Genomic DNA, 18,229 nt, shown 5'->3' with positions numbered 1-18,229 from the left:
TAAGGAGGTTGTGATCTTGAATATTGTGAGTATAAATAAGCCACAGTGAGTAGGAGAGGGTGCAATAATTAAATTTATAATCTATATAAAAAGTTGTGGGACAACTCTGCATCTATCACAGCCATCTTCGCTGGTAGGTATTTAAGTTATTTATATTATCAGAATTTCACAGTACTAAACTCTGACTTATTACATAATTGAACAATGATGGTATTTTTTGGGTTCTAATAAAAAAAGATCAAATTACTCTTATTATGCTGTTAATATAACCACTTTATCTGTATGTTTAGTTTAGGTTTCAAATGGACAACCTGACATTCAGATACAGTGTACTGTTAGTGGAGGGACTTCAAATTACACATCAGTCCAACCAGCTGGCCTTCATTTTTCTATTGATTGCTTATGTCTTTACAATGGTGTCTAACATTGGGATTTTGATACAGATCTCAGCAGAAAAAAGTTTACACCAGCCTATGCACATTCTTTTCTGTCACTTGCCAGTGAGTGATGTAATTGGAGCAACTGTCCTCATACCACGTTTACTGAAGGACTTATTAACAGACCCCTCTGAGCGCTACATTACATATGTGGAGTGTGTTTCCCAAGCTTTTTTTGTACATTTATATGGAACAACTTCCCATACTATTCTAATGATCATGGCCTTTGACAGATATGTGGCCATATGCAATCCACTGCGATACCCAACTATAATGACCAATAAAATGATGGTTAAACTGTCAGCAGGAGCCTGGGCTGCTGCAATATTGCCAGTGGGAATTTTGATTGGCCTCAGTGTGCGTCTGTCTCACTGCAGATCATTTATTCCAAACCACTTTTGTGATAATGCTTCACTTTTTAAACTGTCTTGTGAAAATACAGTGATTAATAATATATATGGATTAACTTTTACTGTGGTTTTACTTACCTCTTCTTTGGGGTGGGTGTTATTGACATATCTCAGAATAGCAATGGTATGTTTACAAAGCAAAAACAAAGCGACCAACAGCAAAGCCATAAAAACTTGCAGCACTCATTTGACTGTTTATGTAATCTTACTTATCTCTGGTTTTGTCCCTATTTTTCTTCATCGCTTCTCTGAGTATGCTGAAAATAGGAAGTTTGGGAGTGTAATGTTCCATGTTATACCACCAGGATTAAACCCCATAATATATGGTTTACAGGCCAAGGAAATAAGACAAAGAATGTTAAAGCTGTGCAGAAATAAATTTAATTCTAACTGATTTTAATGTATTTGCATACTGTATATTTATACAGGAAAACCATTGCGATGATGTGAACATTTTCTTTGAATGCAAATTTTAAATATGAAATACACTTCAATATTTATTTTAATTTCTTTCTAAGAATTCCTTGTGTGCATAGGCATAGGTGACAAAGCAGTTTATGTATAGAGATGCATAAAAAACAAATATAGACAAGATAAATATGTGATAATAGTCCACATAATTAATGGGGGTATAATGTGCCGTTGGTGTACCCTAAATAAATAATGATTACTGTTGATTTGTTTTTTCATCATTTCTAGTGTATGTTCTATTTACTAATTAATATGATAAGGTGGATGTATTAAGCAATATGTCTGCAAAGAAAAAAGAAAATAATAAAAAAGTAGCAACTCAAATGGAAATAAGCAGATGCATGCACATGAATAGAAAGCAAGAATATTTGAAGATTCGGTCACCGTTTATATTAGGTGGCCTTAACTGCATCCAAAAGTACAATGTACTTATTATGGTCATATTGTATTGCAAAACATTTTTGCTGCTATTGAGGTGGGATACGGGTAAGGTTTATTTATAAATGACGCTAAGAGAATTGCATTTAAAGTACAATATTAATGTTCAACCAACAAAGTTTCATTTTAGTGATGTCAAATGACATCCCCTTCAACCAGTAAAATAAAAATGTATTAGCCATGTGCTTCACATTTTTGGTAACTAAGTAGTAAAAAAGGCATTAGCACATGTTAAGTCACATGCTCTCAAAGCTCCATAATGAGCTCATTTTAGACTAGAAAATGCATATAAATTCAAGTTTTGAATTTTGAAATTGAATTGTACATCCAAATGTGTTTTCTAATGTTTTTTTTTTTGTCATTTTTAATGCACTTTTATAAAACAACAACTCAGAGACCAACAAATCTGAGCGTTATGCATAACTGACAAAGTCCTATTATGTGATGAATATTTGCTGTAGCTGGCACTATTGACCAGCACTGGCGGGCAGTATAATAGTCTTTATGCATGTGTTTTAGGTTCATTTTTGGAAGATGGAGAGACAAATCTGTACTTATTTCAGAAAGTATTGATGATAGTGATATGAGTGCATCAGAAAATCAGGTTGTAGTAATAAAAGAAGTTGTTGAAGACCAAGGAGGATAGAAGCAATGAGGGCGAGGGCAGTGATGAAGAATAGGTTGTTGTGGAAGTCAGGCATTTGGTTACATTATTGTATGTCAGTTTGAAAGATGTGATCCATACAACAACCAGAGGTCAGGAAAGATGCCAATGTCAATTGGCATTACTATACTGACAGGACAGCAATGCTCCAATGAATACAGCACAAGTCAACATCTACTTACGAGTGGGATACACTGAAAAAGAAGAGTCTTGTTGACTTTCACTTGTGCTACGGTAATTGATTTGAAATTCCATGATGAAACACAATATTAAAGTGTTTTAATGCTTTTGAAACTCTAAGACGTGGTTTCAGGCAGTGAAATTGCATCTGAATTTGTGTCAAGTTTTTGACATTTTCACACACGAGTTCCAGATCAAATATAGCAGCACAAGAAAAAAAATGAATGTTCATAAAGATTTTTAATGTTTTTTGAAACAGTAAGACCTTTTCACTTCTTTTAAGATAGTGAAAACACATTTGATTGTGTGTGAAGTTTCAGACAATTTGGCAAAAATAATTTACTAAGGTCTAAGGTCAGATGAAGAAAACTAATTTTGGAAAATGATTTTACTCCTAAATATATGTAAAATATAAAGTAAATTATTTTTTAAGCTGTAAATTCACAATTAGTCCTATAGAGGTTTAGGGACCGGTTTGGTGGTATGGGTAGGTTTAAGGGTGGGTTAAGGTATAAGGGATGGGTCAACAGTGTAATTATTAATGTAATTACATAAATTAATTACAGATGTAATTACATGCAGGTATTTTTACAAATATAAGTACAATGTAAAAAAATGTATGTACACAATAAGTGCATTGTACAAAATGATTAATTTAAATGTAAGTATACGGTAGTTATGGCCACCTAATATAAAGTGGGGCCGAAGATTCTTTGGTATAACACTAATATAACTTGTAGTCAACAAAGCTACCTGGACCTTTTACTGAAAGCTTTCAGTTGGATGATGTAATATAGTAGACGGTTCTCCATCAGATACTGAAGTTTATTAATCTGAAATCTACCCTTGCTTATGGAATGTAATATCACTCATTATTTAAAAACTATCTGGCATTTATTTAATGTCAATGAGAGAAAAAAGTCTTGCCTGCTCATTGTGTTTCAAGGTAATGGCAACTATTCAATTATGTAATTCTGAGCAAGGAATGTGGACTTCTATTGACTGTAAAATGTTAATTTGGTAATTAGTAGGAGTTGTGTTTACCGTTTACAGTACTGTTTATAGTTAGTTACACTGTCTTTATTTTTTATCTATTGATTAATTGATTGTCAATTGTTGTTGAAGTTACCATCATGAGATTAGTGTGCAACAAGGATGCTGAGGCCGAGTTAGAATCCATATGTGGAAGTTTATTAACCCTCTGGGGTCTGAGTGTGGCGAGGAACCAGACGGGGTGAGATCCATTTGCAGCTCTTTATTAAGCATAGTCAAACAAGCAGGGTCAATCAACAGTAAACTGAGCAATAGGGGCGAGGCAGAGACAGAGTCGAAAATACAGGCAGTATGTCGAGGCAGGCAGCAAGAATCCAAATCCAAATAACAAATCCAAGTCAGGGCGGACAGAGAACAATCAATAACGTTAAACAGTCCAGGGTCAAAACTACAGAAATCAAGTACGGTAAGAACGCTCAGAACTGACAGCCGGGGCAAATCAAGACTTCGCGAAGAGTCTGTGTGTGTGAGCAGCTTATAAGTGTGTGTGTGTAAATGAGGTGCAGGTGTAAGTGCAATCAGTCCCAGGTATGAGGCCTTATGGGAAATGGAGTTCATGGAAAAACTAATACTCAGGTGATTGCTCCCTCTGGTGGTGCGAGGGAGGCGGTACAGGAACCTCCTCTGTAACACTGAGGGAGTTGTGGGGCCCTGGAGAAGTTTTGACATGCCTTGACATTTTTCCTTTTTTAATTATCTTAAAAACATGTTAATGGATAAAGTCTGATTACACTGTAATCAGCACAAAATGGACTACAATAATATGTAAGCAGCATGAATGTACATATTTTTGTTTTTGAGAAAACATTGTGTTTAGTGAAAAGCTAAAATGTTTAACTCACTGAAATAAGGCCATAAAACACATAAAGAACATTTGTTCACGAGACTTTTGAGAATAGGATGTCGTTAACGAGGGATTTTACTACAAAATTATGTGAAAATCATCCTGTTCACTCATTCACAGAAAAAATCTCTAGGTTATGTATGTAACCATGGTTCCCTATCTGTCGGTCACTACGAGTTATGTCGTGACGACATTAGGGGATTCACTTGGGAGCCCCGACTGCCTCTGATAAGAGAAAACGCCAATGAAATTTGGCTAGTGGATTTTGCATACCTGAGCCACTCCCCGTGCATACGGGTATAAAAGGGCGACAGGTGTATCCACTCATCAGATTTTTGCTTCGGAGTCAAGTGGATGAGAAGTCTTACAGATCAGATCTCCACAAAGCCGTCTGCCTCGAGTTTATTCCTGGGTGGCGTTACGGTGCAGACAGCGGTGTCCCTGCAGCAGCGATTCCCCTGGGCACTTCACCTGAAAGAGCAAATTTCTAAAACACTGGGCGGTTCGCGTCTTTTTAAAGATGCCGTTCCGTCCGTGTTCTCTTGGTTGCGGTCGCTTCCTATCCTCGGACGACGGTCACGAGCGTTGTCTTCAGTGTCTGGGCATCCAGCACGCTGAAGATGCGTTTGTGGATGAGTCATGCGCCTGTTGTGGTCGTATGAACATGGCAACGCTGCGATCTCGCCTTTCCTTTCTGAAAGGTTGAATTGGCACCCTCTGCCGCCACCCGTCCCGGTCTCTCTGGCTCAAGCAGAGGACCGCCGGCTGGCGCTCTGGGAGATCTGAGGGTGACAGTAAGAGCTTCTCCGCCGGGCACGTCCCCGCGGACCTCTTATTCATCTCGCAGCGCTTGTACCGTCCGGTTCCCGAGTGATTTCGCTGGTTCGCCCCACGGGGCCGCCAGCATTTCATTCGGTGCGCCGCCCGAGGATCAGATGTCGATCGCGGCATTGCGTTCGAGGGGCGGGCATGGCAGTACAGGGTCCTCCCCTTCGGGCTCTCCCTGTCTCCCCGTGCCTTCACGAAGGTGGCGGAGGGCGCCCTTGCCCCGTTACGGGAAGTGGGCATCAGGATCCTCAACTATCTCGACGACTGGCTCATCTTGGCCCGGTCGCGAGAACAGTTGTGTGGTCACAGGGACCTGGTGCTCCGGCACCTCAGCCAGTTGGGGCTTCGGGTCAACTGGGAAAAGAGCAAGCTCTCCCCTGTGCAGAGAATCTCTTTTCTCGGTGTGGAGTTAGACTCCGTGAGTATGACGGCACGTCTCTCGGACGAGCGTGCCCAATCAGTGCTGAACTGCCTGAGTTCCTTCAGAGGCAGGACAATGGTTCCGCTGAAACAGTTTCAGCAGCTCCTGGGGCATATGGCATCCGTAGCCGCAGTCACGCCGCTCGGGTTGCTTCATATGAGACCACTTCAGCACTGATTACACTCACGGGTCCTGAGATGGGCATGGCACCGCGGGACACGTCGTGTGACCATCACGCAATCGTGTCGCCGCACTTTCAGCCCCTGGTCGGACCTTGCCTTCCTACGGGCTGGGGTGCCCTTAGGACAAGTGTCCCGGCATGTTGTTGTCACAACAGATGCCTCCAGCATGGGCTGGGGCGTTACATGCAACGGGCAGGCAGCCTTGGGGCTCTGGACGGGGCCTCGACTGCTTTGGCACATCAACTGCCTAGAGCTGTTGGCAGTGCATCTGGCCTTAAAGCACTTCCGGCCACTGCTCCTAGGCCAGCACGTGTTGGTCCGCACGGAAAACACTGCGGCTGTTTCGTACATCAACCGGCAGGGAGGTCTACGATCACGCCGCATGTCACAGCTCGCCCGCCATCTCCTCCTCTGGAGTCAATCACAGCTCAAATCGCTGCGCGCCGTCCACATTCCGGGGGAGCTCAATCGTGCAGCCGACGCGCTCTCACGACAGCTCACGTTCCCCGGAGAATGGCGACTCCATCCCGAGACGATCCAGCTGATTTGGAGTCAATTCAGGGAAGCTCAGGTAGACCTGTTTGCTTCCCGCGAGTCCTCCCACTGCCAGCTGTATTTCTCCCTGGCCGAGGCTTCCCTCGGCACGGACGCACTGGCACACAGCTGGCCTCGGGCTCTGCGCAAGTATGCATTTCCCCCAGTGAGCCTGCTCGCACAGACACTGTGCAAGGTTAGGGAGGACGAGGAGCAGGTCCTGCTAGTTGCGCCTTATTGGCCCACCCGGACCTGGTTTCCCGAACTCATTCTCCTCGTGACAGCCCCTCCCTGGCGTATCCCTCTGAGACGGGGCGCCAGATCAGGCGCGGGAGGAGATAGGGACATGCCCGTCTGACTCTCGCCAGCCAGATCAGCCTTTTTCTCTTTTTTTTTCTCTCTGCAAGCCCCGCGAGCGCAGCCGCCGCTCTGCCTTTTTTTCTCTCTGATTTAAAGGCAGAAGCGGGACCGGCTTTATTCATTTTATGCTTGTGCAAACACTGCAGCTTACAAAGCTCATAGTTATATCATATTGGGGTGACAGAGGCGGCGAAACCTCGTGAACGCTCGTCACATATGTTTATGTATGCATATCAACCTCCTCAGAGGAAGAGAGACGAAGCATTGAGCCCTCGTCTCGGGGGAAGAGACAGCTTCCACACCGAGAGACGGGGCGCCAGATCTGGCGGATACGGGAGGAGATAAGGACATGCCCGTCTCGCACTCGCCAGCCAGATCAGCCTGCGAGCCCCACGAGTGCAGCCGCCGCTCTGCCTCGGCAGCAGCGGGACCGGCACCGCGTGGGGAGCTCGCGAAGGCTCCCTTCTCGAAGAGAGCCCTCCGGGTGCGGAGACCGATTTTGCGTGCTCCGCACCCAGGCAGACCACGCAAAAATCGTGTGTGTCCTCGCTCGTGATATAGCGAGGGCAAGGATGCACACACGACTCAAAACGTGGTCTGAAAGCTTCACCCCTGAGCTTGCCCTTGGCTTTGGCATGATACTGAATGCTTTCCACTTAAAACTAGGACAAACAACAGTAAATAAGACTGACACACACAGAGCGCTTCGCTGAATGACAAAAAGCTGAAGCCGGCTCCGCCGCACGTGCTTATATGCTTCCTGGTCGTGACGTCACCCCGCCCGTGACGCCTCGCCCTTGTTTGACTGATTACACATCATATTCAGAGCCTGGTCACGCTGAAGGCGTTCCCATATGCGTTTTCGACGCAGCTCGAAGTTCCTAGAAGGGAACTCTACATTTGAACAGTCAATAGCAAATACTTGAACTAATAAGAAAACATACTTACAGTCGCTGATTCAGAACCGTCAGATTGTCATAGCAAAGTCGGAATTTACCCTTTTTTTATTTTCAGAAATAGCCTTTGTGCATAGCCAGCCTCGTACTCTACTAGGATCACGAAACTGTCGTCCATAAAATGCGTTGCACAAATTCGAACATTTGGGTTGTGCTGTTGTGTTGAAAACAAATCTAAACCAATGATTCCTAATTGCATCTACTTTCGGAAGGCCAAATAAAGTGCTTTTGCTTTCACATAGAAACACACAGCATCTCCCTGACATGGCTGCATCAACACTAACTGCTGTTACTGAAACCACGCCTTCTTTCTTTGTGTGAAAAATTGGGCGGCATTACGCAAATATTTTCACATCGTGGCGTAAACATGGCGTCTTTAAATGAGCCGTTTTAGGGGGGGCGTGGACAGGTCTTAACTTTATAAAGAATATCTCTTTGGGTTTGAGACTTTAGTATTTGCAACTTCTCATCTACATCAGGGATCTCATCTATGCATAAACAGCTTGTAATGCTCCAAAGAGAAAGGAAAACTTGAATTTGCATCATATGACCCCTTTAATATAATCATTTCTTAATTATGCACTTTTTGTCATTCTTAATTCAAAATAAAATGTTAATTTATTAATAATATCCATTTCTGATAAACCCAGGCTGCTATGGTCCTGCAGGTTTGTTAAAAGCTTCAAACCCATCCATGCCTAGTGCACTGCTGCGTCGTTATCTGGCCACAGGTAAAAGGTGAATTACCACAACCGCAACATATTTGCCATGTACACACTGCAGCTAAATTCGGTTGTCAATTCAAATTTGAATGCTTAATTCAGGTCTGTACATACACAGTTCATTCATTTGCGGGACCGACAACTGCATTCTAAAGTAATTGACTCCTGAAAAATGCAAGAAGTGACAGCTGAATAGACATATTACAGTTGTGTCTTTTCTGTATGTGTCATGCAGGAAAGCACAGGGTACACTGTGACTTATTTATGTTGCCAGATCATGCTATAAAAAATAAAAATAAGAGCAAGCCCATAATATACTCAAACACGTTATCTAAGCTACAAATCAAAATAAAGTGGCCTGTGCCTGGTCTACTTTATTAATTTCATAAACTGTATCACTTTATGAGCCAAGCCCAAACAACAAGCCCAAAGACACTTAATAAGTGTCACATATAAGTAGACATGGCAACCCTTAAAGAGTGCACTCTGCAAAGTAGCTGTCCAAACGTAATCATAACACGATGGCTCTGCTGATGGTAGTTTCATTAAAATCGCCAAACATAATGAGTCTTTGGTTGCTGTATTATTACTTTGGTTAAAAATAGCAGATACCAAATGCACAAGAACTTTACAGTGTGTCATCCATCACAGAAATTCTAATGGTTTCCACTAAAAATGCCATTACAAAATTACACAAACCATCAACTTTTAATCATTAAAACCATTAAATAATGGTTTCCTGTAGTGTATTTGGGGGCATGTTCCATTAGGATTTAGTGGTTTTAACAATAATAATATTTAACAACAATAATAGGTAACCAGTTACCAGTAGAGACCAATAGGGTCCATTACAATATCCATTAAAACCAATACAATTGCAATGATAACCAGTAAAACCACTGGTATTGTATTGATGATTTCTATTTTTATTGATTTTTTTTCAGAAAGGGTTTGAAATAAATGTATTATTATATGAAATTAAATACTTGAAATCTACATAAAAAGAGCTTAAAGCAAAAATGTATATGACATAATAATAAACATAAAATCTAGAAACCTGAAACTACATTCTTCAATTTGTGTGTGTGTGTGTGTGTGTTAATTGGAGTGTGTTATAGGCTTCTTCATTTACTCTGTTTTCTAACTCAATATCTCTTAAGTCTAACCCATTGTAAAATCGCTGCTGTCTCTTTATGAATGAATGGAATATTCATGCCAGACAATGCGGAGTGACAAATAGCAGTGGATGCTCAGACTAGGGTTGTCCTGAGATTTTACATTCATACATACATTCATTTTTAACATTTACATTTAGTCATTTAGCAGACGCTTTTATCCAAAGCGACTTACAAATGAGGACATTAGAAGCAATCAAAACCAACAAAAGAGCAACAACATGCAAGTGCTATGACAAGTCTTGGTTAGCCTAACGCAGTGCACATATAAAGTTTTTTTTTCGGATCGCCGCTGAGTCAAGCCCCCCGGATCGCCGCTGACTCATGCCCGCCGGATGGCCGCTGACTCATGCCCGCCAGATCGCCGCTGACTCATGCCCACCGGCCACCGCCGTTTCCTAGTTCTGGCCAGGAGTGCCGGTTTTGTGTTGTGTCCACAGGAGCAGTTTTAATCAATCTTGTCTTGTCTTGTCTACGGAGACTCGTCTGGGGCAGGCGGCTCTTCTTGTCCCCTTGTCGTGGAAGTGGAGGCGGTTGCTGAGGGACCCTGTGAGGGCCCCTGACTCCTTGTCATGCCCAGGAGAAGCCTCAGCTTCCGAGCGAGCACAGGAGGGTTTCCTGTTCCTGTGGGTTGTAAAATATAAAGCAAATATAAAGATGGTGTCTGAAGTTGTTTCTAGCGAGAAATCAGTATTAAGTGATTAAATATCTGCTTAGTTATCAACAAAGCTTGTTCTATTTTTTTTTTCTATATCATTGAACCATTAAGTTGTCTCAGAAGCATCTCCGATATCAGTTTCATGACCTTCGTGAACAAAGGCTGCCTGCAAAGTCATTGGCTGATAAGCAGCAAGGCAGCATGTCAGCAGCCAAGGTTTTTGGAGCAGATGACTTCAACTGAACAACGACCATTAACCATTTCTCTTGGAGCTGCACCGCATCTGAAATGATTCCGTTTGCACCATGGTCGTTACTTTCTGCTGCTTAAATCTGTGTTGTAAGTACTATAAAATAAAGGTGACTTGATTGGTTAAAGAGGACATAACACGCATTTGCGGCCAATCCCATGTTAATCTTGAGAACCTATATTGCATCATTCACATCTCCGAAGAGTCAGTTTAATCAGGTTCATAAAAGAAAGATACAGTTACGATTCTCTCCAAAAATAGCCGAGCTCGCGGAGCTGAAGAGTCGCGAGCACTTACAACAATCACAGATATTTGGTGCATTTTACAGCAGCTCCTAATCATGACGGGGATCTTTATCGCTGGGACTTCGCCATCTTTTAGTATCAAACGATGTGCAAATCCAGTGTCAGAATGTACCTTGTTATAAAACATTTGTCACCGAAATGACGGAAACAAGCAAACACGCTTGTGAAACTCTGTTGCTGCCCCGGAAAACAAATTGCATCCACTGTTCACATAACACTGAATAAGATTATCTTTTCCTCACATCCAAAAACACATCTTTAGGGACATTCTTCTCGAGCAAGTACTGCTGCGCTGCTGATGACTTCCATACCATGAACAAAACGCATTGAGCGGTGCGCTCTTGCTCTCGCTCAGGTTGCTGAGTGTGCGCACGCGCATAACAATCCAACTGTCAACAACTCAGAATGCATGAGATGGCATTGTATCCCCATTTAAGCGCAGCATATTGCAATGACAAGCGTATGCCAGTAACACAATACCACACATTGCCAACTAAACAACTAAATGAGCCTAAGCAATACGCATGTTGCCAATAACCTGAGAGCATTAAAAGGAACTTAGCTTGTGAAGATGTTCGAGAGAGTGAAACATAGCAGCTGTGGCGAGGATGCTTGATCTCTTGATAACCTTCTTGGGGATGAAGTTCCCATCTGATCTTGCTCTTGAGTCGGTCACATAACTCATGGAGTCCATTTCAATAATGTAGGAATGCGTGAGGTAATGCTAACTCAGTCATTTCTGAATCAGGCAGCTTATGATCAATGCGGTGAATTCACGTGTTCAAGTTAACAAACTTGAATGAATCGTGGTGAGTCCATTGGGGAAACAAATTCCACTCGCTAAATTCCTGATTCCTTGTGATGATGATGTTTTGCCTGTCGAATTTGCCATTTAATTAGCTATTGAGCAATGTGAAAACTGCTGATAATACTGAGGGACCTTATATATGGATATTTAGATAGGTGTCGTATTCCTATGGTACAGTGCCTTGCGAAAGTATTCACACCCCTTCATTTTTTTCACGTTTTGTTATGTTGCTGCCTTATGTTAACTGCTTTAATAAAAATAAAAAAAATCTACATCAGTCCACACTTACACCATACTGACAAAGCAAAAACAGAATTGTTACAACTTTGTAAATAAAAAAAAATAAAAATTAAATAAGTATTCATACCCTTAACTAAATATTTAGCTGAAGCGTTTTTACTGCCTCAAGTCTTTTTGTTTGATGCGACAAGCTTTGATCATCAGCATTTGGCAATTATCTGCTATTCTTCTCCTCACCTCTTCACCTCTCAAGCTCTGTTAGGTTAGATGGGGGCAGATGCACATTTTCATGTTTCTCTAGAAATATTTGATTGGGTTCAAGCTCAGGCTGTGGCTGGGCAACTCAAGGATATTCACAGACTTGTCTATGAGCCACTCTTGCTGTGTGTTTAGGTCCATTGTCCATCGTCCCAGTCTGAGGTTCGGAATGCTCTGGACTGGGTTTTCATTAAGGCTATCTCTATATTTTGGTGCATTGAGCTTTTCTTCTACACTGACGAGTCCCTCAGTCCTGCCACTGAAAAACAGCCCCACAGCATAAGACTACTACCAGCACACTTTACTTTTGAGATGGTACTCTGCATGAGATGAGCAGTGGCCTGGTTTCCTTCAAACATGACACTTGGAATTGAAGTTCATCAGACCACTGAATATTATTTCTCACAGTCTGAGGGTTCTTTAAGTGTTTTTTTGCAAATTCTAAGTGTGTTTTCATGTGTCTTCACTGAAGAGAGGATTGAACCTTGCCACACCACCATGAAGCCCAGATCGGTGGAGTGTTGCAGGGATGTTTGTCCTTCTGTAGATTTCTCCTATCTCCAGATTAGAGTATGAATACTTAAGCAATGGAATCAGTTAAGTTTTACCATTATGGTGTATGGAATATAGATCGATGTGGAAAAAAAGTAATGTAAAGCAGTTTAGCATAAGGTAGCAACATAACAAAACGTGCAAAAGATGAAGGGGTATGAATACCTTCGCAAGGCACTGTAGATGGGGATCAGCTGGTGCGAGCTTGACTGACGTGACCTGCCAGAACTAACGCTATGCTTGATATTCATAACAGTCTGAGGAATTCTGATTTTTGAATAGTAAACTTTTGAGTGTCTGCTTTGTAAAAATATGTTGATTATGTAACTAGTCAGAAAGACTCATGAGCAGCAACCTTTATATTTTGGGTATGTCATTTATGTTTCCATGCCAAAATGGGGGGTGCTTGAGAAGAGGTTAAAGGTATATGCACGGCATCTTTTTGCGTCTGTCAAAAAAATGGCAATTTTTAGCATAGTATGATAAATTATTTGTATTATGTTTTGAGCTGACACTTCACAGACACATTCTAGGGACACATGAGACTTATATTATATCTTATAAAAAAAGGGCATATTAAATCCCCTCTAAGCTTTGCCAATTTACACATTCAAGACATTTTAAAATATTCAAAGGCAAGAAGTTTAGAGTCCCACCAAGCCTCCTAACTCTGCCTCCTCTGTTGGTTCTGTCCAGTCTTCTGGCTCTGCCTTCTCCACTGGTTAATTTCATTGGCTTCTCCTTGTCCTTCTGCTCAGCTGGCTTTTCCTAGTCTTCAGGCTCCACCAGCACAACCACAGTCTCTGAGCCAAGCTCCACTGTGGCCTGTCATGTCTCTGGTTTTACAGGGGTCACTCGTCCTGCCATCTCCGGTTTGTCATATTCCTGGTTCTGCTGTAAACTAGTCCTTCCACTGCTCCATCCCTTTGGATCCGCCATCATCGTCATTCCCTCCAGCTCCACCGTGGTCTTCTCAACTTCAGGTTCCACCTTGGACCTCGAATCTCCAGGCTTTACCTCAGCTTTCCAGTCCAGAGCCATCACCCTGGCTCTGCTCTGGATTTTGTAACAGCCATGTTGTTCATGTTAATGTCCCTTTAAATCTGTTTTGTGGTAAGTTTGAATGCTGTTCCGTGAGCGAACATGTTCAGAGAGAGTGGAGAGTGAGGAGAGATGGTCGCTCTACTGCTGACTACCACATTACTGTGTCTAACTTCTTTTCTTTTTGTTTGTTACGTTACCAGTGTGTTTTTATTTTAAGACTCATCCCATTGTTTCTGAATTTTTAGTTACTGTTTCCTTAGTTGCCTTGGTTTTTAATTATGTCCTAGTTAGTTTCCATGGTGTCTGATTATGGGTTATGTTCCTACCCTTTGTCTTTATTTGGTTGTTGGTTCCCCTTCGGGAACTCGAGCTGTGTCGGAAAAAGCTATGGGAACGCCTTCAGCATGACCACGCTCTGAATCACATGTGTAATCAGTCCAATGGAAGGGCGAGTTGTCACGGGTGGGATGACGTAGCGACCAGGAAGCACGTGCGGTGGACCCGGCGTCTGCTTTCTGTCATTCAGCAAGCGCTCTGTGTGTGTCAGACTTATTTGGTATTGTCTGTCCATTATCACTCCTTATTTCCTTTGAGTGAAGACAAACATATGGCCAGGGCGGGCAGCATCTCAGGCTGTGTGTTCTTCTCTGTCCGCGCTTATTATGGGTGGGGATAGACACAGTTTGTGTGTTGTCTCCTTGAGAACAGGGCACGCAGAGTCTGCTTTACGAGCATTTGGTACTGCGTATGCTTTGCTCTCGGAGGGCTCTCTTTGTGGAAGGAGTCTTCATCAGCATTCCTAGTGGTGCCAGCTCCGCTTTCGCCGAGGCGGAGCGACGGCTGTGCTCGTGGGAATCGCAAGCACCGCATCACATGGTGCCCATCTCTCCTCAGTGCCCTCAGGAGATCGGTCTGCCAACCCTGCCAGTGTTCCAGAACGCAGTGGTCTCCAGCGAGTGGTGCTCTCAATCTCTTCTGCCAGGAAAACGTAGCGGAGCTGAGAGGCTTGCCACACTCGTTGGAGGTCTCTAGGGCAGCTAGTTTGGCCAGTGCACCGCTTCAGGGCACCGATTTAGCTTCTCCAATTACACCAGATATCAGTCTCGAGAGACTAATTCCCTTACTAGACTGTTTAGCAGCAGGGAAACTACAGCCAAATATGTCTCAGTGGGTCCTGCACACGAAAGAAGAAGGCTATCGTATTCAGTCGGCTCTCCACCGTTGTGTTTCAGCGGGTTCATTCCTACTTTGGTGGGCCCTGATCAGGCTCTGGTAATGGATCAAGAAGTCACCCTTTTGAGGAAGGGAGTCCCTCCTCACTAGAGAGAGTCCGGGTTCTACAGCCGGTACTTTACTGTTCCAAGGAAGGGTGGAGGGTTGCATCTCATTTTAGATCTGTGTCAGTGGAACAGCTCAGTCATGCGATTGAAGTTCAAGATGCTCATTATCAAATAGGTTGCGTCTCAGATCAGGTCCGAGAACTGGTTTGTCACGATAGATCTAAAAGACGCTTACTTTCACATCTCTTTCGTTCCCACTCACAGGAAGTTCCTCAGGTTTGCTTTCGGGGGTGAAGCATACCAATATCAGGTTCTTCCCTTCGGCCTTGCACTCTCACCCCGCACTTTCACGAAGTGTGTGGATGCTACTCTGGCTCCTCTGCGACTCCAGGACATCCGCATACCAAATTACATTAACGATTGGTTGATTTTAGCTCAATCGGAGCAGATGGCAGTTCAACATCGAGATGTCGTTCTTGCCGACATTAAAGATTTGGGGTTAAGACTAAACGCCAAGAAAAGTGTGCTTTCTCCATTACATAGAACCACTTATCTGGATGTGGTATGGGATTCGACCGCAATGCAGGCACGTATGTTCCCTGCTCGTATCGAGTCATTCCTTACAGTAGTCAAGAGAGGGAAAGAAGGCCAGTCACTCACTGTCAAGCAGTTTCAGAGACTGCTGGATCTGATGGCAGCTGCATCCAACGTGATACCTGCATCCAACCTTGTAGAAAGGCAATCTGGCGCACGAGATCCTTGTGTGGTCCCAGGACAAACTCCTCTCGCTGAGAGCAGTTCACATTCCTGGGCATCTCAACATTGGAGCAGACATCCTGTCAAGACAGGGGCCGAGGCCCAGAGAATGGAATGCTTCACCCCTAGGTGGTGAAGCAGATATGGAGAGTTTTGGCCAGGCTCAAGTGGATCTCTTTGCGACTCAGGAGACATCGCAATGTCCCCTCTGGTTCTCTCTGATTCTTCCAGCTCCTCTGGGACCGGATGCTATGGTGCAGACTTGGCCGAGGCTTCGTCTGTATGCCTTTCCCCCGATCGCTCTGCTCCCGGGAGTTCTGGCAAGAGTGCGCTGGGACGGGGACCATCTGCTATAGCAGCCCCGTTCTGGCCGGACCGAGTATGGTTCTCGGTCCTGATTTCTCTCCTCGACCACTCTACATGGAAGATTCCCGTCAGGAGGAATCTCCTCTCACAGGTGGAGGGTATGATCCTTCACCCCCGCCCGGAGCTGTGGAAGTTGTGGGTGTGGCCCCTGAGGGGGCACAGCTCATAGCTTCCGGTCTCTCAACCGAGGTTGTTGAGACCATGCTCCAATCCAGAGCTCCCTCAACAAGGAAACTGTATGCCCTGAAGTGGAAACTTTTCATTTCATGGTGCAGAGATCACCGGCTCGACTCAGTCAATTGGTACAGTTCTGGAGTTCCTGCAGACTCGTTTCTCCACAGGGTTAACCCACTCCACCCTTAAAGCTGACGTGGCGGCCACTGCGACCTACCACGCCCCCTTCGGTGGCCAGTCAGTGGGCAAACACCCCCTAGTTACACGTTTCCTCCGCGGTGCACTGAGGCTGAGGCCTCCGGCCAGAGAAGCTCATGCTAAGTGGTGGATCAGGATGCTATTCAATAGTCTCGAGTCCTCTGATCTCTCGACTTATTTGTGCTCTTCGCCACTAGGCAGGGATTTGAAAGTCTGGCAGCGTGGGCATCTCATTCCCATAGCATTTTTGCGACGCAGCTCGAGTTGCTGAAGGGGAACATCACAGGTTATGTATGTAGGGAATGAGACACTGCGTCTTAGGGCCATACTTCCGGCATCCCTGCCAGCACTTGCTTCACTCCTAGAAGTGATGCCAGTTCCATCGCACATGCTTTTAAGCTTTCAGGTCGCTACGTCACCCCGCCCGTGACATCTCGCCCTTCCATTGGACTGATTACACGTGTGATTCAGAGCGTGGTAACGCTGAAGGCATTCCCATAGAGTTTTCCGACGCAGCGTCTCGTTCCCTTCGGGGAACCATGGTTACACGCGTAAACTGAGACATTTTCCCATATGTAGAATAATAATGCCCTATGTTTGTATCTGAAGTTTGTTTGTTATTGTTGTTGCTGTTTCTGATATCTTTGTATCTTGCATTACAAAGTTCTTTGTTTTTGTAAATAAATACTACTGATGCAAGTTGTCCAAGAGTCCAAGCCTCTGCTCTCTCCCTTCTTGCTACTTTGTAACACATAAATACATACATACATTATGTTTTTGCATTCTTGTAATGAACATTCACAATGATTAAGAGTAAAACGGTAAAAAAAAAAAATTGGAAACTCAACTATGGAGACAACAGTGTTATTATTTAGCTAAGTGAGTTCAGTGTTCGTTCTCTTCAGAAAGGGTTGCACAATAATTCATATTTTAATTGTATTTTAATTGTGATCACAATTTCAGTAAATTTTCAAATATTGAGACAGAAACACTTTCAGAATGATGTCCTACCATTTTTCTACTAGAAAAAAAAAACTTGTTTAAAACAAGGCATCTGTTAGTGGTGGAAAGAGAGCTCAGTGTACCCAAGGGCCTTTAAGTGCAATGATACAACTTTGTTCTCAGCAAACAAAGTGCACCAATCACAGAAAAGACAGGTATAAGATTATTTTCCCTCTTGAGGTATGACGGAAAGATTGTAGTTGTAGCGAAAGACATAAAATTGGGCAAACAACCTAAACATTATAAGGAGTAAGGAGGTTGTGATCTTGAATATTGTGAGTATAAATAAGCCACAGTGAGTAGGAGAGGGTGCAATAATTAAATTTATAATCTATATAAAAAGTTGTGGGACAACTCTGCATCTATCACAGCCATCTTCGCTGGTAGGTATTTAAGTTATTTATATTATCAGAATTTCACAGTACTAAACTCTGACTTATTACATAATTGAACAATGATGGTATTTTTTGGGTTCTAATAAAAAAAGATCAAATTACTCTTATTATGCTGTTAATATAACCACTTTATCTGTATGTTTAGTTTAGGTTTCAAATGGACAACCTGACATTCAGATACAGTGTACTGTTAGTGGAGGGACTTCAAATTACACATCAGTCCAACCAGCTGGCCTTCATTTTTCTATTGATTGCTTATGTCTTTACA

At 43.2% G+C, this 18,229-nt stretch overlaps 1 protein-coding gene across 1 annotated transcript; it reads left to right on the top strand.

The window, feature by feature from the left end:
* Nucleotides 1-302: 302 nt before the first annotated feature.
* On the top strand, nucleotides 303-1,241 carry LOC306855580 (olfactory receptor 52N2-like; the record flags this gene model as incomplete). The annotated part of the gene is made up of 1 exon (XM_079394344.1): nucleotides 303-1,241. The coding sequence occupies one exon, from the start codon at nucleotides 303-305 to the stop codon at nucleotides 1,239-1,241; it is 939 nt and encodes a 312-aa protein (XP_079250470.1).
* Nucleotides 1,242-18,229: the final 16,988 nt, after the last annotated feature.

Source organism: Barbus barbus, assembly GCF_936440315.1.
Source record: "Barbus barbus genome assembly, chromosome: 36".
NCBI classification, from domain to species: domain Eukaryota; kingdom Metazoa; phylum Chordata; class Actinopteri; order Cypriniformes; family Cyprinidae; genus Barbus; species Barbus barbus.
Note: the sequence above shows the minus strand (reverse complement) of the source record. Positions and strands in the feature narration are given on the sequence as shown.